Source organism: Sciurus carolinensis, chromosome 3, assembly GCF_902686445.1.
Source record: "Sciurus carolinensis chromosome 3, mSciCar1.2, whole genome shotgun sequence".
Classification (NCBI taxonomy): domain Eukaryota; kingdom Metazoa; phylum Chordata; class Mammalia; order Rodentia; family Sciuridae; genus Sciurus; species Sciurus carolinensis.
Window position 1 is genome coordinate 158,134,729 of NC_062215.1, and position 21,862 is coordinate 158,156,590.

At 34.8% G+C, this 21,862-nt stretch overlaps 1 protein-coding gene across 5 annotated transcripts in view; it reads right to left on the bottom strand.

Moving 5' to 3' along the window:
• The window catches only part of Erbb4 (erb-b2 receptor tyrosine kinase 4), a 1,062,955-nt gene that overhangs the window by 300,500 nt on the left and 740,593 nt on the right, over positions 1-21,862 (bottom strand). For all 5 annotated transcript variants that reach the window (XM_047545016.1, XM_047545015.1, XM_047545020.1 and 2 more), the window contains exon 5: positions 11,184-11,249. In XM_047545016.1, coding sequence (XP_047400972.1) covers positions 11,184-11,249 — 66 coding nt within the window. The remainder of the gene's footprint in view (positions 1-11,183; positions 11,250-21,862) is intronic.

A 21,862-nucleotide genomic window follows, 5' to 3' on the forward strand; every position in this document is an offset into this window, starting at 1 on the left:
TATGAACTAAAATAAATTTTCTAGTCTTAGAAAATTTGTATCTCAAACCTTTTGACCACAAATAATCAATTAGTCAATACAATGATGCTCACTGTCTATAATCCGCCAAGAGCAATTGAGATTATTCCTGTTCTCATACTTTCGTTCAAACTAGGAATTACTGACAAGTAAGTTTTATTTTGCAAAACTTGTATGTTTTTGATTATAAGTAAGGCCAAACATTTATTTAGATTTATTTCTGAATTAATATTTCAAATACTACTGAAGTATTTTTAAAATACAAACTACTATAATGTAGTTAAAGTGATCTTTTCTTCTTTATAGCTTTTAAGGCATGTTTAAAAAGACCATCATTCTGTAATTTTTATCTGTATGTTTTCTTAGTACAATTAGTTATTTTGTATTTTTTAAGCTTTTAGTTCACACTTCATCTATAATCTGTAGGCTATTTCATGCCTTTCAAGCTTAATGCACTATTTACCTTACATCTTTCATTTTATGGTAGAGATCTACCTTCACTCTAATCCATATATTTGACATTTACTCCAGCACAATTAATTAATCTATGCTTTTATTTCAAAAATACCAACTTTACAAAAAATAAGTTTCTTTGCAGACTTTAGCCTCTACCTTGGACCTCCTGTTAGATTTCATTGAGTAATTCCATGCTGAACCCCATACCACAGTGGTTGAATAATTACTACCTTCAACGTCTTCATACCTGATGCAGAAAATTCTTTCACATAGTTCTTTTTTTCAAATGCTTGGCTCTTTAATTAAATGCCATTTTTCAGAAAGATACTTTAGACTATTTTTCTTTAGTTAAAATGAAACCACTAGAAATCATTTTGATATGGTTAAAAGTATAGCTTAATTTTAGAAGAGCATTTTCATAGGGTACAACTTTACATCTTAGCATATAATTTTCACTCATTTAAGTTTTGTTCTGAAATATAGTTGTAACATCAGAGTCTGTCTTTCTTTCTGTCCCTTCCTCTCATCCATGTTCTACTCAATGGAATTATGTCCATTTATTTCCCTCACTTTAGAGAAAAATAACTGCTCTGATTAACAAATTCAAGCTCAAGAAATACTGAAATCAGATGAAACCTGAAGGTCTTCCTGTGACCACAAAGCTATGTCAGCTCTATTGTAACAAAATTCATGGGCAAAATGACCTCAGAGAAACCAGAACTAGCTGTCTCCATTGAGGTAGCAATATGTGAAAATAATTTTTTAAAAAGTATTTTGGGTTCATCATTTATAACATCACATAAATAAATATAAGGATTATTTTATTTTGAAAATGCCCATGGTAATGGAGATAAACAGACATGATAACATAAAATTTCAAATAATCTAAAAATTTATATTGATGTGAGATACAAAATATTAAAATATCCTAGGTTTAGGAAATGCACATTTATTCTTACAGACCAAAATGTGACTTGACCCAGGTAATGTGACCTGTATCGGGTCACCTCTTCTTAGCCTCTTTCAACTCTATGCTGTTAACTTAATTCATCCTCCAAGCAAACCAACTAATTTGAAATAGAAGATACGCTTCACATTAATGCCAGGCAGAACTCTAAGTGGATATTGTTCATTAGATTGCCAGATCTCCTAGCCCTGGGGGTGATATACAAGTGTGTGCATTCCAAGAATCAAATATCACACTTCTTTCCATTCCTGTACCAAACACTGAAATTAGGTGTTGCTTATCAGAAGCATGTCACATATAGAATTTTTGAAGAATTTTCTTTACTAGTCAAAGATATTTACTCTGACAGTCAATAATTTTGCTGCAGATATGAACAATTAGGGATACATTTCATCACTGCCATATCACTATCAGAATAACAAAATCCTTTAAATGGCAGCACTTCCAGATACTTTCGTCCTTCTTAATGTGCTCTAAGTAATCTAATGTGGAATATTCACTCTGATTTCTGTGCTTAGATTACCTACCTCTTGCCCAGCCCATAGTTTGCATTCTCCTCAACCTTTCAACATCTGTATCTATGCCATCAATATCTACATAATCCATAACTGTATTATATATACAACATACACACAGATAGCCAACATGAATACACACACACACACACACACACACACACATACACACACACACACATGCTACCCATGCAAAGAGGCAGGCACAGAAATCAGCATTTCTCAGTGCTTTCACTGTGTGGATGAGGGAATGTGGGAGAACAGAAGTTCCTAAGATATGGTTAGTTTAGAGGCAGCACTGCATCTGTACTGCCCTGATGTCCCCAGGTCAATATTATATGCTTTGACCTTTGCAAACATTCCTCATCTTTCTTTTTCATCCCACCATGCCCAGAGTATAGCTACAAATTTGTGCCTTTCCTTTATACCCCCTGGGCCCTTTACAGGGCATTAAACAAAAACAAAAACAAAAACAAAAACAAAAGATTAAGTGAAGCAAAGAAGATTGTTTTACTTTGTGTGTTATCACAAATAAAGAGTCAAGATATAAAAAAAAAAGAAATCACACTAACTTGTAATATCTACAGTATTTCTAATAAAAGTATCTCCTGTAGTTGAGATGGAAATCATTTTCTTCTTTTACATCTTCCAGAAAAGTCATCAGATAACATCAAATGTTATCAATTTAAGTGAGAATGAACAGCATATCAGTGGAGACTTTTTTTCTCATTTTCTATGAGTAATTTGGTAATGATTAGAAATGTTAAATGTATACAAGTAATTAGTCCATTGTAATGTTTCCCTTAATTTTACAACATCTTCAGAAACTATAAATCAAAAAAAAAGGAAAATAGAAAATAATTGAAATCAATAAGAAGGCTTACGGACATGCAAAGTTATTAGTAAAATACAAGAGTTTTAATTAAAGAAGCTGGTTTCTTACAAAGGCAGGCTGCTTTCCTGATTGATCGAGAGTGCTGGCTCAGCTCTTTTTCTTTCCCCATTAGCTCCCACTTGCTTTTCTCTGCTCTAATGGGATGTTTACCACATCAGCACCTTCTTTTTAAACATTTGTTCCACAAAGATGGTAAACACAATTACACTATAGACAAATGATACGTGGGGGCAGGTAAGCAAGTATAATTAGTGTATTATCTTCATAATTTGTCATTTTGAGTTCAGAATCTACAGGAAACTTTTGAAATTTTCATGGAAAAGAAAGTAAAATTGAGCTGCTACTTTTTTGATGAATTTTTGAGGAACAAAAATATATAATCGTTTCTTCCGATTTCAAAGCAGTTCCACATATATTATAGGTCAAATGTATGAAATTACTGTATTTCTACATATTTCCCTAAGAATGAATAGCATGCATAAACCAGGTTAAGGTTTTAAGCTTTTCCCTCCTGTGTTTTTAAAGAAAAACTTTTAATATATTGTTACTGTTGAAAGTAATTTTCTTCATGCTCATGCATAATGTTAAAGAGGAAAAATGTAGAATAATTTCTAAGTTTTCCTGGCATATTCTACAACATCCTTATAAAAACAATGTGTAACATAAAAGCATTATTTGGAACAAGGTTTTATTTTGCTAATAGAGTAATGCCCCCATTCACAATGATCTAGAATAGAATACACTGTTGCCATTAGTTTCTGTTATTCTATTTTTAATTAAAAAATAAGATTTTGGAATAATCTGTACTTACAATAGTAAATAAGAATGCTTACTATTATAAGTAAGAATGCTGTTCATTCTCAGTTTGCAAAGACTGTTACCAGGAACCCAGGGCTGCTTAACCACCGAGCCACCAGAAGTTTTTGTTTATGTATAACTAATTAAAATAAATTTTTAAAAAATTAAAATATAAAAACAAATAAATAAATAAAAATGCATTAGCTTTAATCAACTCAATGACAGTAGTACAAACTATTCATTGCTCCAGTAGTTGAAATATATATGTCTTTATTAATTTTTGTGGTATATTTTGGTTTAGCAGACGATTGACTTTTGTAACTTATCGCCATGCTGAAAAATCTCCAACATTTTTCAGTTTATAGGTAAGAAATATCAATCTTAAAGCAACTTGGAAGACTGAATAGAATATTGAGTGGTTATCAGCCTAGAAGATTCTAGTTAAAAAAATATGCCACTGAAGACAATTATGATTCCTTTTATATGAAATGTAGGCAAAGGTTGAGAAAACCAGACTGTCATATTTTCATATATGCTTTTGTCCCTCTCCTCACTCAAAATGCAGTGACTAAGATGACATTGTGCCTGGGAGGAATGTGTGAAATGAAACCAGCACCCTTCCTGATAATAGTGAACTAGAGAGAGCTGGCCTGATGTTGTGCTTAAAGATAAAAAGGGACATGCAGTATCTATTTTAAATGAGATAAGTGTGCTTCATATATCTTGCAGGAACAGAGATAACTTTGTTCCTTTAATCATTATTATTTATTTCTTAAAGCTTAGTCTCTTTCACACCTACACCTATGGAGCTCAGACTTCAGGACTCAGTTCCTATGAATAGAGAGAGTTGTCATTCTCACCAGTAAGCCTGCTAAATAATACTTCCATAAGCTTCAGACTTCACATAGCAGATAAGTTTGTCTCCCCTGACATGACTACATTAATCCACTGAATCAATTTACTTAAGCTGTGCTGTGGAGCAATGCGGCCATGATTTAACTGAGCTTAAAAGTACTTTCAAGTCAGAGTCACCGCTTTACATGTAATACAGCTCTCAGTATCATGGCCTAAGTTGTATTTTGACCCATTGCAGCTAAGTGAGAAATATTCTTGTTAGATTTATAGGGTCAGGATGCTCAAACATCAGAAAGGAATTAAAGAGAATGAAGTCAAATCGCTTCAGAAAATTACTCATGACTAGAATAGTAAGAGTAGAACACTTGGTAAGATTCTGCAGGTATCATTTAATCACTTTGATATTTATAAAGTTCTTTAGGTTGCCTAAGATTTTGAAAAATAATTTATTTGGAAAAAAAGCTTAGCTTGTTAGAAATACATGTTTTAGAAACAGCTGTTGGTTACAGTTTATAGTCCGTACATTATTAAATGCTATCAAGACACAATGACACACTTAAAGTATTCAGCCTGCAGTCAAACTGTCATGCTCAACCTGTACACAAACTAAGCTGTATAAAGTTACTAAATTATGCTAAAAATTTATAACATTTTACTAATATTTCTATCTGAAAAGTTTGCCTGGAGAACCATTGTAAGCTGTCATTTTATACCCTCTTCCATTTCACTATTAACAACAAAATCTTTTCTTCATTTCTGCTTCTTAGAACTTCTGCCTCCTGCAGACCTCCCTTTGAATTCACCATGGTAACCAGCATCTTTGCTCCCATGTCTCTGTTCAGAGATGGCTTTAACTCTCTGTTGCACTCTGGTTTCATCCTAACCTGTTGTTCATTGCCATGAACTTTGACCCAGAGCCTGAGTCATAGGTCTTTACTGTGACTTTTCACAGTAAAGGACAATTCCCAGCACTTTTGCAAAGAGGGGACACTGAGAGAAGAGACCAGCAGAGATAAGGTGGGGTAAGTGAAATGATTTTTTTTTTCCTCACGTTGGTTTCCTTTGTTGAAGTGATGAACTTTTAAATACTCCTTTCTTCCTTGCCTAATATATTGGAAGTCTCAAAAAATAATCCATAAAATAAGAAAATATTTGGAAAATGTGAAGATGAATACCTCTGGAGAAGCTCACTAAAGGGAATTGATTTTAATCATTAACAAAGAAATAATTTGTAAATAAGGTGAGACTATGGCTTTCAGATTCTAAAATGCACATATATATAGGGTCAATCAACAAAAGCAGAATACTACTGAAAACTTGCATAGCATACTTACAGATTTTTTTTTTTAAATTCAGTCAAAGTTCAGATATAAGTTTATCTCAAGTGGGCCTCAAGGCAAGTAAGACACTTTAATTAACAAAAGTGTCATTGTAAATCTAAAGAAAGCCTAGACAACTTTACATTTTAAAGAATATCATGTATGTTACTCCCTTATGGAATCTCTAGATGTCTCATATCACTGTAGAATCTCCAAGGTTAAATTCTCAATAAATTAATAAATAAATTAAAAAAAGAAGAAGAAGAAGAAGAGGAGGAGGAGGAGGAATAATAATAATAATAATTTTAAAATTCAGGTCTTTCAATAAGTTTGTCTTTGAGTAGCTCCAAAATACATTTTGCTTAGGATGCTGTTTTTTTTAAATGTGTATAAGTGATTCCTCTTTCAGGAGGCTCAATGGGGGAGAGAGAAGACTGGGAGCCAAAGTCAAGGACAAGTAGCCTTCACCTCCCTCAGGGCTTTTGCTTTTCACTCCCCAGACCCTGGGTGTCAGTAGACTTCACAAGGTGCAACTGGCCCATAGGAGCCTCTCTCCCACCTCCATTCATTCTGATTCTAAATGGATTCAGTTTCCTAACATACCTCCTTTAGTTTATTATGCTATCAGCTATTATTTATTGGGTCCTTAATACGTGCCAGGAAATACTTAAGCATTTCAACTGTATTGTGGCTTTGAATTTTATTCTAAAGAAAACAACCCTCTGAGATGATGGGTGTAATTCTCTCATTTTATAGATGTGGTAGCTGAAATTTAGAAAATGAAGGTGCTTGCCTATGACAGAAAGTGGAAACAACTGGGGTTTGAATCATCTGGCTGATTTCAAATCCAACGCCCTTGATTACTGCAGTGTGGAGTTCAATATGAGATACAGGAGACAGAACTGTCTTCAGACACAAGGTACATGAAATTCTCAGTATTAGCTATGTTTACCAACCCCTTTAATTATTTTCTCAGCTTGTATTTCCTCCAATTGTAAAGTGAAGTTAATGATAACTATCCTCTTTAGCTCACAGAAAATTCACTTAGAATGAAGTTTAAAATGGAAATATTTTGTAAACTACAAAGGTCATTTCTAATGTATCTTACATTAAAATTTGTACTTGTATACATTAGATACATGTTAAATTTAAGTCTGACAGCCTGTGGGGTAGGCACAGTGACCATTAACTGAGTATTAGGTTATAGTGAGCTTAATTTCTATGCAGAAATTTCAGAAGAATTAAATGATTTGAAGTTTGATGATTTGATACAGAAACTGTGGTTTGAAAATTTTCATAGCCAGGACTCCTTTCCCCTCTATGTGGTGGCAAGTAATAAACTCCACTGCATGTACTAGAAGAACTGGTGTTTGTTAAGGCACCTATGGATGGAAGTGCATCTGTACCTCATGAAGGTCAGAGAACCTGGAGGCAAAAGTTGTCAAAAACTGTTACCCTTTTTTACTCTCTATGTGGCTGCATTATTCTTCGCTGTCTCTGACATCTGGTAATTTCTGCTTCCCAACACACATGGTTCAAAAGTAGAAACCTCAATTAGGTTTAACATCTCTTCAGCTGAAAGTTTCTAAGGTAGTATAACCAGTATTCTGGATCCCAAATCTAAATTCTTTGGGGGTAAGAATCCTATTGACTCAACCTGGATCAAATATTTACTCGTGAGATTTCTCAACCCTCAGTACTATTAACTTTTGTACTAAATTTTTCTTTCCATGGGTTATGGAGGGACCCTCCTGCACACTGGATGGTTAGTGAATCCCTGGTTTCTGTCCTATTCCTGCCAGTAGATGTTCTTCCTCACCTTCCTGTTGTGACAACCCAGAGTCCAGACCTTCTTCCCAAGTGTCTCCTGGGGGACAAAATCACTTCTGGTTGAGAAACACTGCCCTTTGACCAAGAATAAAGGAAGTGTCACATAGAACAAATATGGCTCCAGAGACTGACCCTGTAAACAGGGGAACTTCTTAGAGAAAGACCTATATTTGCTTGGCAATTATCTTATATGTTGCCTACTATAAAAATAAGAGATGATAAAATGATAATTGAAATTATAATTTTCATAAGTTTTGGCCAACATAACCAAATCAGAAGTTTCAATACTTTGAACAGTATATAAATTGAAGAAAATTTTTATTTTCAATTAAGGTTGGGGAAAATCCATTATGTTGTTTTCCTATTTCACCTTAACATGGTGATTTTTTTTTTTTTTAACTACTGGGATTGAACCCAGGGGTACTTAACCACTGAGTCACATCCCCAGCCCTCTTTATATTTTATTTAGTCATGGCCTCACAGAGTTGCTTAGGGTCTGACTAAATTGCTGAGGCTGGCTTTGAATTTGTGATACTCCTGCCTCAGCCTCCTGCTGGAATTACAGGCATGTGCCACTGTGCCCAGCTTCACATGGTTATTTCCAAGCTTTTTTGCATATATACCAATCAGAGAATATTTGCCATCCATATGTAACTGTATAGCATGTAATAGAGATATAATCTGAGTATACTGCTGCAGTTGCATTGTACAAAATACTTGTAAAATGAGATAAAAATGAAATTACCAATTAAAATTATTTTATTTATTAATAGCCTTTGAAAGTATTATTTCTAATAGTGTTATTTTGTTGGAATTCTGGTCTGGAGGAGATGGTATAGACTTCTTTCTCCCTGCCCACTGCATTTAACTGTAAACTCTGATAACAGCAAAAGAGGCAATCACCCACCAAAGGAGAATTCTGAAGGGTGGTAGGAGGAAGGCAGTCTGACTTTGAACCTAGCACTGAAGGAACAACACAGGGCAGGGATACTTAACCCTTCCCTCTACCCAAGAGAAGAAAGAGACCTTATACCACACCATTGTTGCTCAAATCCAAGTTCCCTCATCCCCAAAGTTCCTTCCTTAACAGGAGATGGAATGTAGGCCATCCTCCCATAGTGTCCCACCCAAACTAGTCACCCACAGGGAAGCAGCTTTGATCCCTCCGAAAATAAAGTAGGTAAGTGTGTAATGGCTTATTCTCTCCTTTGACAATTCAGAAGTGCTTTTCCATGAAAAACTAGAGATCGTTATGCACTTCAATAATCCCCATGGTTACTTGTCACTTCATTACAAAGCACTGCGATGATTCTTCTTTATTCTAGAGACCTGGACTTCTTACAATTGGCCACATCAATGTCATCTCAGCATTGTGCACCCCTTGGTTTTGACTTCTTTTTTATTAAAACATTGTCTCCAAACATTGTAGAGAATGAGTTTCACACAGCAGTCTAATCTTACTTTAGAATCCTCTTTAAAATTCTTGTCAAAACATTCCTGCCATAAAATATTGTTTCTATTAAATAAGTTAATTTAAATCTAAACTGAGATACTATTTTTCATCTAACCGTTTGACAAAGATCCGAAAGTTTGATAATGTAGTGCTTTGTCCAGGGAATAGGGAGACAGGCATTCATGCACATCGCTCCTGGTAGAGGTAATTGTTAGCAACCACCACAGAGAATAAGATCTCTGTGTTGGTGATCTCTATCAAATTGCAAATACATATCTGTGACCCTACAAATGCCATTTCTAAGAATACTGCAAGTAATTCATACACATAAGGACAGGTTGTAAAAACCAATTGCAGTATAATCACCTCCAAAGGCTCATGTGTTAAAGACTTGGTCCCCATGCCAAGTGCCATCGGGTGGCAGCAGAACATTTAAGAATAGGGACCTAGTGGAAAGCTTTAGGTCATTGGGGGTGGCCCCTCAAAGGTCACCATCAGGTCCTGGCCTCCCCCCATGAGAACAGTTTGCTCTGTGACACACTCCCTGCTGTGACATACTACCTTGTAACAGTCAACAGGGCCAATCACTCCTAGAGTAAGACCTTTAAAATTGTGAGCAAAATAAGTACTCTTTATAAGTTTATTATATTAGGTATTTGTTATAGCAACAGAAAACTGAATAGCACACACAGTACAACATGAGAAACCTACTAATATCTGAGCCAAAAGGGGTGGGATATGTATACATATTATTTGAATATGTATAAATTATCATTGAGAAAATAATCAAAATTATCAATTATATTTGTTGTCTATCTAGGGCCGCTGAGGGATACAGGTGAGAAGATACTTTTTACTTTATTCTATTATAGTTTATGAATTTTTAATATGATAATATTAAAAAAATTTAAAAATAAACTTAAGAATTCATTTACCATTGAAAATATATCTTGTACTTCCTCCTTTGATGGTTTACAATAAAGCAATTCTTTCTATTTGTTTATTTTTTGCTGTCATTCAAACAGAATCTAGCAAATATCATGAACTGAGACAAATTAAAAATCTTTAAACTTTCATCCAATAGCCAAGCTTCCACAGTATATAATATTTGTATGTAAAAATTTACAACAACATTTTCTGTCTTCTATGCACACAAAGGAATATTTACTATTGTCACAATAGCACTTTTCAAATATTATTCTAACCATTATTATTGCAGCAGGAAGAACACGTACAGGGCATTTTGTTTTCCATTTATTTATTCATTCATTCATTCATTCATTCATTCATTCATTCATTCATTTTTGGTACCAGGGATTGAACCCAGGGGCACTTAACAACTGAACCACATCCGCAGCCTGTCCTTTTACTTTTCTAGTTTTAGACAGGGTTTCAATAAGTTGCTCAGGGACTTGCTAAGTTGCTGAGGCTGGCTTTGAAATTGTGATCCTTCTGCCTCAGCCTCCTGAGCTACTGGGATTACAGGGGTGCACCACTGCACCCAGCTGCTTTCCATTTTTAAAGAAACCATTTATACCTGCGATTGGTGAAAGCTCAGGGGTAGATAGCTTATGAGTTAAGCATACTGAAAATATTAGCTATTTATCTCTATACTTAGTGTGGTTTGATATTAAGTGCCTAAGCAATGAGGTTATCTTCATACCTATATTACCCAATGGTAATCAAAAAAACACTCTCAGAGCAAGATTTATGTTAACAATAGTGAATATACATGCATACTTCACCCAGTTTACACCCCTGTGCCTACAATAGTGCCTGGAATATAGCAGGTACACAGTATCCTTTTTGTCCTTTCTTTTTCTTGCCAATGAATGGTAATATAACTGCTTGGGAAAGGAACTAAAATATCTGTTTTACCTGAAACTGAATTAATATAATTTTGCTCACATTTAGATTTCCTACTTCTACTGATAAGCAAATTATGAAGTCCTAGCTAACCACCACAGCTAGGATGTGAAATTATTAACCTAGAAACTCCAAATAAATATAAGAAGCAACTACATATGTTTAATTTAACCATCTCAAACTTTTTTTTTTTTTTCTGTTGACTACTTACAGGTCTGACAATGATTTTCTGTGGGTCCCCAGCATCTGCCAGTACAGGACTTATGGCAACGTCCACCTGCAGAAGAGGAACAAGGAGGGAAAGAAGGTCATGTACATTTTAATCTTTTATTCCTGAATGAGGAGGGACTCCCCAAAGGACGTATTCTTGCCCTTTTATGAAAATTTTATGTCATAGTAGAGTTGAGACCTAGGACATAAAATGCTCACTTACATAGTAAAACTTGAATGTTCAATATATGCAAAACTGAAGTGCAATCTCCTGGTATTCAAAATCTTCTCAACATTGTATATGAAAAGAAATGAATGAATTTGTAAATTTTCCCAGAAAGTCAGAAGTAAATCGTTATATTAAATAAGTTTCACTTTGTTGAAGAATTTTATTGTATTGATCTATTCTATTTGGTATAATTTCCAAAGTTCAGAGCTTATTGATTCCAATAGATATTACAAATTAAGTTTATAGTTAAAAAGAAATCAAGTCTATGAAAGCCAGAATATATTCTTTAAAACACATGACAAAACATCAGAATAAAAGGCAAAATTAAGCATTTAAAAGAGCTAAATTTTTTAGAAAACAATTTCAGTTATTTAATACATGCTTTCACAATTTTTATTGATACTATATGCATTTTCAAATATTGACCTTTAACTTCTATGGTGGCATCTTTGTCTACAGTGGATATCAGCCTCAACAAACATAGTTGTCCCACAGAGAAATAACCATAGACTCAACAATAAAAATATTAGCTAGAAGATGTGGATGCTAATTCACAATAAGGGGGAGGATAGGGAAGAATAGAGTTACTTTATTTTAGGTAGAGGGGAGTGAAGGGTGGGGAAGGGGTATGAAGGAAGAAATGACATTACTATCTCATGTACATGTATGACTGCATGACCCAATATGTATAATCAGAAAAATGAAAGACTACACTCCATTTATGTATGATCTATCAAAATGTATAAATGCATTCTACTGTCATGTACAACTACTCAGAACAAATAAAATTTTAAAAAATATTATCTAGAAGAGATCATGTAAAAATGACTTTGTGTGAAGCTGACTTCTGAATTTCATTCTAAATTTGGGCACATGGATTATTTTTTAGAATGAAAAATATACATGAAAGTCTACTAAAGACAAAACTATTCTATAATAAGGTTCTTATTAAACCTCTGTTAACTTCAAGTATTAATTGTGAATTCAAAGTGTCTAATAAAGTGAGCTCTATTGTGAAAATTATCAAATAGAGTTTAACAAATATTTCCATCCTCCCTTGCCACATGGTTTTTAAATACTCAGCTTGAACACTCTTACTCCTTGGAGGTTTTTCCCCTTGCAGTGAAATTGCCTGAGTGAACCCCAAATGATAAATGCCTTCAGAGTTATAATACAGATTCAGTGGACACTTTCTCTGGGTTGGCTTTAGCCCGTCCCGATGATCTCCCCTTAGAAGGGAACAGTTGTGTTTCCAATTCAATACATGGTTAGGATTAATTCAAGTCATCTCTTCAAAAGTATGGGGATCCTTGCTACAGCAGAATTTATTTAAAGCAGTTCTGTTTGTGATCGCTGCTACTGACATCACCAGTGTGTAATATCCTGTCACTCTGCCATCTGTTTATTTAGATCTAAACACATTATAACTACATAATGCAAGCTCATTCTAGCTGACAGGAAAAGGACTCCATCTGGCCTGAACAATATAACTTTAATCAGTGATAATGATAATTATTATTAAAAACTTACTGGAGTTCCTTTGTACCATGCTAATAAATCTAAATTGATTTATACCAGCGGAAATTAGAAAGGACTGTGAGACAAACTGGGAAGCAAGGAAAACTTTTTGAAGAACAAAACTTTTTTATGAGAAAGTATCTAATGTTAATGTGCCTTCTTAGATAGGTTGAAATTCTGTGAATATACCCACCAAGTGGTTTGTAAATTCAAAATATCTGGAGCACAGGATGACCTACCATTTAATCTATGTCTTCTTTAATTGTGTTTGAGCTAATAAAATATTTAGATTTATTCTTTATGGTCAGAATTCTATCTAGTTGGATAAATAAAAGAAGGAAAAACAGAGAAACAGATAAGATACACTAGTAAAAGATACTTTAACTCTCCCAATATTTACTTTTGACAGGATTAAAATTTTTTACTTTTTATTTTTCAAGTTTCAATTCATCACCCAGAGATAGGTTCTCAGATTTGACATAAAAGGTCCATAAATATGTATAATGTTTATGTTTGCATTAGTTAAAATAATGTATTTAGTTAAAGTAATGTGATATTTTTTAAAGGGTGTATTTCTTGAAATATTGTTCATCATTTTTGACATATTGGAGTCAAGCTCACTTATTTAGAAATGAGTGACATGGAACATGCACTCAAAGTCTTAACCCTGTCTACTTGCTGCTATGAGATTTTGGTTTAGTTTCCATTTCTCATCTGTATTTCAACAAAAATATTATTACTGGTATAAAAAGATGCCTCCAGCAGTTGCTTCTCTTCCCAGATTTTAACAGTATCTTCTCTTCCTTCCACACACTTTGGGAACTAAGAGGAGACAGTCCCTTGGTCCATACATTTAAGAATCCATTACCACCAAGACAGAGGAGGGACTTGACCGGCATGTGCTTCTATAAGCTGTTGCTTGGCCTGTCCTACCTTGATTTAACTGTCTCTCTGGAGCTTTGACTCTTTTTGAATCTGACCAGGTGTTCAGTTCAGCTTTGATCTTCAAAATGGTGCAATATAGGATGCATGCATCAACACTGTTTTCATAGAGTTGTTGCAATAAACTCAATATCACAACATCTCTGGACAGGAATTCACCATTTACTACACTTTCAGACCTGCCACCTTAATTTGATATTTATGGATAATTGGCCAGTGCAGTCCTATGGAATATTATAGTTAAATGCTTTAAAGCTTTTTAGCCTTTTGTTTCCACCATTTCTGCTGCACAAAAAGTATCAAAGAGATGATGGGGTAAAAACTTGCTGTTTCCATAGCAATTATCTGTCTTACACAGGAAAAACAACAATTTCTATCAGCTTTGCTTCCATCTATCTCCTCCTAATTACTTCATAAGCACCTTTATTGTTCTGTGTATTAGGTATAATGTTAAGTATTAGAGATAAAATATTGAGCTGAAACAGACATGGCTACCATCCTCAGAGAGTTTAGAATTAATTCCACATCATACTGAAAGGAAAAAGTTTTGACTATTCTGTATTTTGTTTATTGTCCATGGGATTAAGGGGAAAAGCCAACAAATCTACATTTTAACAGAATTCTAACTCAGGTAAGAAAACATAGACAAGGCCACTTTGAGTGAGATCACCCCAATACATTGCCTATGGCTCAGAATTCTGCTGTATTCTTAACATAATGATTTATCTTTGCATCATCTTGAATGAGATTGCCCCTGAGCATTTCAGTGGAGAGGACAGTTATGGAATCTGAAAGGCCCCTTGTTTGTCTCCTAACAGAAATATAAATGTCTCATTTCTTTCCTTTTTCTTTTCTTTCTTCTCTCTCCCTCCCCAACCCCCACCCAGGATTGAACCCAGATGCACTTTACCACCAAACTACATCCCCAGCTTCCCTTTTTGTTTTATTTTTTTATTTTGAGACAAGTTCTCACCAAGTTGCTTAGGGCCTCATTAAATTGCTGAGGCTGGTTTTGAACTTACAACTTTCCTGCCTCAGCCTCCTGAGTCCCTGGGATTACAGGTATGTGCCGCCACACTGGCTCAGTGTCCAATTTCTTATTGAGGACATTTTTCCTGCTCTCTGTTCTCAGGTATACAGTATTTTCAGTAGCCCTGATTTCATGAGGAAACCATACCACACATGTCACTAGTATTTTAGTGTAAATTAGTCTTATAAGCTACTTCTCAAGGTTTTATAAATGAGGACTGAAAAGAGAAAAACTCATCAGATATTAGAGTATAAAAATGGGAACAGTATTTTGGGACTTCGCCAGTGCTGTCCAAATCTGTCCATTTCCCTGTCTCAACCTGTTCTATGACTATTTTCCATTGTTTATTGCAATAATTCTCTTAAAGCTATGTGAAAAAATATGCCACTTTTTCACTTAAAAATGAAGAATCTGACATTTCCATATGGCTTAGTGAGAGCAGAGCTATTTAAATTAATATCTGCTGTCATTATGACTCAACCAAAGAGATAAAATTTTAAAAAACAGAATTTTATACCAATGTTTCTGTTTGGTTGGTAACTATATTAATGTTTAAAATAAGTTCTGATTATTCCATATCAGCATTATTTCAATTCACAAGCAACCCCTTCTGCTTTGACAGTACATTATTCATCATGGAGTTAGCAAATAGGACTAAGTTCATCTTTTATGCTTGTCCAGCAGATGTTACTAAAAATGTATCTTTTGCATTCTTTTTTAGAAAGTAGAGTCCTTGAGCTGCTTTTATATTTTCGAGAGTCATAAATTCATGCTAGAAGTTTTGCTTGTTTGTGTGACCGCCTGACAGGAGAGATGAGATTCAATATCTACCTCTGTAATGCTTTCTGCAAGTAATAGGCCTGGACAGTTGAAGAGTTACAAAATAGGAAGTCACTGGCAACCGTAAAAGATTATATCCTAAAACTGCCTCCAGCTAGAGGCAGTGCAGTTATATCCCTGGATACTTCTTTCAATCCTTTTAAAAGTTGGCACTCTTGACCTCTTAAAATGGCTTTTATTGGGGAAAGAAGTGAGAAAATAATATCTTTTTCATGAGCATATAATTCAAAAGAAGGCATGGAACATTTACTGAAGGCCTACATTAAACCAGTCTGGATTCTTGGTGGGGGGATAAAATATGAAGAAGTCAGTGTCTTGCCCTCTAGGAGCTTTCAGGGCACAGGAAATAGGGAAATAAGGAGGTAGCCTTGCTAACCATAAAATGTAGTAAAACGCAGGTATGCATAAGTGAAGAGGAAGGAGCTGAGAAAGGCTCTGTGGAAGGGCACACATTTCAAGCAGACATGATGCCCACTTTGTCCAGTAGAGAAGAGAGGAGAAGAATTTTCCAGGCCTGAGGATTAACCCAAGCAGTTCCACAGAGGCCTGGACGAGCACGGCTCTTTACAGCCATAATGTATAGTTCACAGTTTCCTGAGGACAATTTGCAGGAGTCTTAGTAGCTGGAGTTTGAGTTAACATTGCGAGCTGGAAGCCTTCTATCCAGCTGGAGTTCACTGCACACACATATTATGGGATTGGCCAAAGTTTCGAGCATTGAAATGATATGATTTGACCTGCAGTATAGAAACCGGTTTTGTGCCATGGTTCCCAAAAGTTAGTATAGACAACTGAGTAGCCTGTGCAAGATGCTCGTTTTATAGTCCTGGGTGAAGTATAGGAATCCATATTTTTCAAAAAGCAGTACAAGGGATTCTGATGCTAATAGATCCAAAACGAGAGAGTATAAACAGATTAGAACTTGGCATATAATTCAAACTTGGTTAGTACCTTGGCTACCTCTAGAAGTAATATTTAAGTGTTAGATGTGATCAGATGCTGGATATCTAAACTCTCAGACTTAATGTTGAGATCTAACAGTCTCTCGTGTCCTGCTGTTTACACCTTGATTTGTGGACAAATTTCTATCAAATTGTACTTTTTCTTCAGCAGATACATAGTTTTACTCAAATTTAAATTATTATAAACCACTCATATATAATAGTCTCAATAGGATTCCAGCAAATGACATATTAGTAGGAGTTAATGACATTGTAATGCGGAGTTGCTCTTCTTTATCAGATGTTCATAGTTCCCTTGTTCTTCCCTCACAGTCCCTATTGTCCTATGTTTATTCATCCCCCACTTTTGTTATTTAAATTGACTTTACTTTGGCTTTCAGTCTCAATTCAATTTTCCTATCTTCCCTCTTATTTTAAAAATTTATTATTGAATAGGAACTTTAACTTTTATACATTTTGATTGTCAGAAAAAGATGAGCAGGTATTTTCACTTGCTTAGGAAGATAAAGGTAATTTTTAAAAAGTATATTGTAGGAAATTTTCATCTCATTATATATTTAATAAGGGGTTAGTAATTAAAAATATTTTAAGTAGTTACTGTACTGAAACAAAAATAGGTATTGTGAACCTTGTTAAACTAGATTTTTCTACAGATACCATCCTGCTATTTGGTCAAGCAATCGATGGCACAAGGATTTAAAAAAGCATATGTACTCATGTGATGAAGATAAATTTTGAGCAGAAGTGTGAAATATATCAAATTTAGCCTGCAACACTTCTATTCACTCTACCACAGCAGCCCGACTCCCTGCTGCTAATCAAGGACTGCCAGAGCACACAATATCTTCCCCAGCACCACCTCAGACAGAGTTTCAAATGGGATAGCTAAAGGACAGACCAGTTACTGTGGCACAGAGTTGTGCAAAGATTGGAAAAGACTGAGCCCTCTGTAAATTGTCATTCTTCCTGAGCCCATCTGACCATACAAATCAATTCCAAGGAGAAATGAAAATGACAGAAATTCCAAGTATAGAAGGATAGCCAGGTAGGATAAGGTGGGGAAATCTACAAAAGTGCCATTGTTCAAAACCTGTTAAATCATGAATAGAGGCAACCAATTATTAGCATGTTGAGCTTAGGCATATTGTTATAGATAGATTCAAGTGGAATAGCCAGATCAACACAAATTCCACAGTCAAAAACAAAATTGATAATCATATATTTGGAACCAAAGATTGCTGATTATTGCATTTCTTTGTAGACTCCTGTGATCATAAGAATCACTGATAGAAGTAATCTAACATATATTATGGTAAAGACAAAATAGACATAAACAGACGAAAGGAATAACTTTTCTGAATGAATGCAAATATCTGTGATATTACTGTCCTAGGTATACTACATTGCTCTCAGCACACATTCAAATTTCTTTAAGCTACTATAACCACTAGAAATTAACTTCAAAGAGAATAATATTAAAGGACCCAAACACTTTTTAGAAAAGTCATGCTCCTAATAACATGAAGTGACTAAATGTTAGAAGGAAAAATGAAATTTTTCCTGAGAAAATAAAAATTTTATATGTGATATAAAAGTGATGTAAAATAGATCACTTTTATAATAAATCAAACAATTAAAAAAGCATTAATTTTTACTTTATAGCTGTTAGTATGATGTAGAGTATAAGAATTTCACCTACCATAGAACAGAATTAACTTCAATCAATGTCAAATGCATTTATGAACATATAGATAAGGGATCTGAACAAATTGAAAAACCCTACCAGCAGACTTATTGAATACATTAAGATGAGGCTGCTGCTTGCAATCTACAGTAACAAATAATAGCACTTACTATAAACCCTCCAGGGCCACTGAGAGCATCCAGGGGCATCCTTCAGAGTATAATCTATCTACATGATACCCCTTACAGATTTAAATGTGCAACCTGTTCAGCCATATGTGGTGGGATATTGTAAGCATTTCACCTACATTAACTCATTTAATTCTCATACAACCCTAACATCCTACAAAATTTGTATCTATAGCCCAGACAATGTGGAATGCAAGCTTGTGCTCCCATCTGCTTATTGAATTTCTCCACCTGTATGATTAGTATGCATTTGAACCTTTTTATATCCACAACTGAATCACTGGTCTTCCCACCCTGCCAAAACATTATTCCTATAAAGACTTCCCCATTTCAGTCAACAGCAGCTCAATTCTCCCCAGTAGCTCAGGCCAAATATCTGTAGTTAACCTTAGCTCCTTTATTTTTATTCTTTGACAACTTGGCTCCAAATTCATTAATAAATCCAATTGTCCCCAACTTCAAAATGTGTCTAGTATTCAATCATTTCTCACCATCTGCTCCATTTTCATCATAAGATAGGTTATAATCATGTCTTGCTTAGATTAATGCAATAACCTACTTGATGTCCTAGCTTCCTCTCTGAGCCCTTTACAGTATATTCTCAATATAACCATAGTGATCTTAGGCCATATCGAAATGCAGGAAAATATAAAAGAAAATAAAAATCATTCATAACATTTGCACTCTGATTTTTTTATGTTTTTGAAGTAAATGTAGTTTTAAAATAGAATATTTTATGTAGTTTTGTGATGTATTTTCACTTTACATTTTATCCTAAACATTTTTCAGTCACTTTAAACCAATATGATTTTTATTTCTTTCAGTGGATTTACCTTCTATCAGATAGACATTCCACAATTCAATGAGCTATTTTGCTTTATGGGGTATTTTTGCTGGAGAATATAGATCAATACCTATTTTTAAATAAAATTAAGAAAATGTTACTAATTTCATGCCTGTTTTTCAGAAGATCCACAGCTTGTTGAAAGATGATTTGGATATTATAATTGGATGATGTCTTTCATTATTTCCTCCTTGAAAGTACTCATGGGACCTGGGTGGTTGTATAGATTATAGATGAGTAGCACATATATCAGAACAGGTGATGAAAGGATCAATGTGCTGTCTCCAGCAAGTTCCAGAGGTCTCCATACACATCTATCATATTTGATCTTTTTATCACCAAGTTGGATAAAACATTTGAAATATGCTTACCATATTTGCAAATCACACAAACCTGAAAGGGGATAGCAAATGCTCTTATGCAGAATATTGTTCAAATTTTAAGGGGATTTGGTCAATGAGATCATGAACCAAAACTAAAAATGTGAAGTTTAATAGCATCCATGTAAATTCCTGCATTTGTAGCTCTAATCAATAATTCATGTAAATACCAACAGATACACACATACACACAAAGTCTGTCTGGATGAGACATGTCAGAATTTCAATTATCACTCTGCTATTGGGCATGTTATTCCTCAGGCAGGTTAATTAACTTCTCTCACTTTGATTTTGCTTTTGTTCTTTGAATTGAAGTGTTCACCTTAGACCAACACCACCTTGCACTATGCAATCTAGACAACACTATCCACCTTGTTCTCCTCACTGTATAGTCTCACTTTATGGAGCATATTCGACACAGTGGCCTATGTGTTTTACACATCTCTTTGAATTTGCAACATATGTGCATTCATTACTTGTCTTATTCTGAAAGTAAGAAAATGTAAATAATTTTTTAAGTGAAGCCAAAGAATTGTCCTTTATAGTATGTCAGCCCTTCTTGATGCATAGCATGTTCACTAGTCAAATGTTTGTTCTTGCCCATTTTTTTCATTTCTAATTGGCAATTACTTTGATTCTATTTTGTTTATTAAGGCACAGCAGTAAATGGGTCTAAAATAAATGTCAATTAAATATAAACACATTTTAGTATTTGGCATGTATTTCCAAAGGAGAATGTGATAGGAAATTACAGCCCACAGTTTAGAGAAACTAAAATTGTCAAAATACTATTGAGGACGTAACCAATTTATAATATTGTCAACTACTTTCCTAAGTGTCCATATAAATGAAACACTTAGAGAAGCAACTGATGGTAAAAAGTAGAAAATATAAAATTTCACTAAGTGCTGGTAAAAAGTAGTAAAGAGCAGTTTTGAAATCATGTTTTAAATAAAGCTTCAGTCTTCATTATTTATCATCATTGGGATCTTGAACAAGGAACTACGTAAGGGCTGACTTAATCATTAATAAAATACAGCTGATGACACCTACTTCATACACAGGGAAGGTGTTACTAAGTGGAATAACATATAAAATTCTGGCAAGTAATAAGCATCAGTCAATGTTAGCTCCCTTATCCCTCCACCTCAACACTATATAAAGATATTAGAAGAAAGCAAAGAGAAATAAAGAGCTGGAGAGATTGAGAAGAAATGATACAGCATATACATTGTGTATCTTGGAGACAGAAATGTTTATGACAGGTTGAAACCATGAATTACCATAGGTCAAGTAATAGAAAGGCAGGGAGGTGTGACATTTTGGGGCTTTGGCAGTTTTGGCAAATAAGGGCAAGTGGGTTTCAAAGGGGTTTTGTGTGCTTTGAAAAAGCAGGAAGAGCCGCAGTCCTGGCAAGAATGTGACTTAGAACCCATCCAGGGACACACTCTGCTACTGGAATTACTCTCTTGCAAACTCCAAGGAGGTGCACGTGGAGGGGAAGAGCGAGCACAGGGAGTGAATTTCAAGGTTTGTTCCAGAGAGGGAGACAGAACCCAGGTTGGAGCAAACCTTTAGATGAGTTGATGTTCCTGATGCCAGGGTCTCTGCCCCCTGCCCAGCCTTTGTCTGTAAGATTGCTAGTCAACATCAATGGATCCTTGAGCGGCCGTAACCACCTACACGTCCATTTCTGAGAGTGGTGTCACATTCAAGAAATGCGGTTTAACAGTCAAAATGTAAACCAAACGAAATTGACTTCTTTCAAAAGGACATTAAATGCGTTCCAAAGCATTGCCTATGGCAACAGCTGTAAACTTCTTCTCTGAAGTCTGTCACCCACCACCACTCCACCCCCAAGCTGTCTCTCTTCCTGATCTCCTGTCATGAAACTTCACCCTCCTACCCCTAGCTCTATTGTATCATTGCTATATGAGTGATGGACTCAGACATTCTCTCTAAATATACATTTTTATTCCATTTGACTCTCTGGTATAAATAATTCTCTGCCCACATATGTATCCTGAAGGTGACTATAACATCCTAGGAATAATTTGTGCATG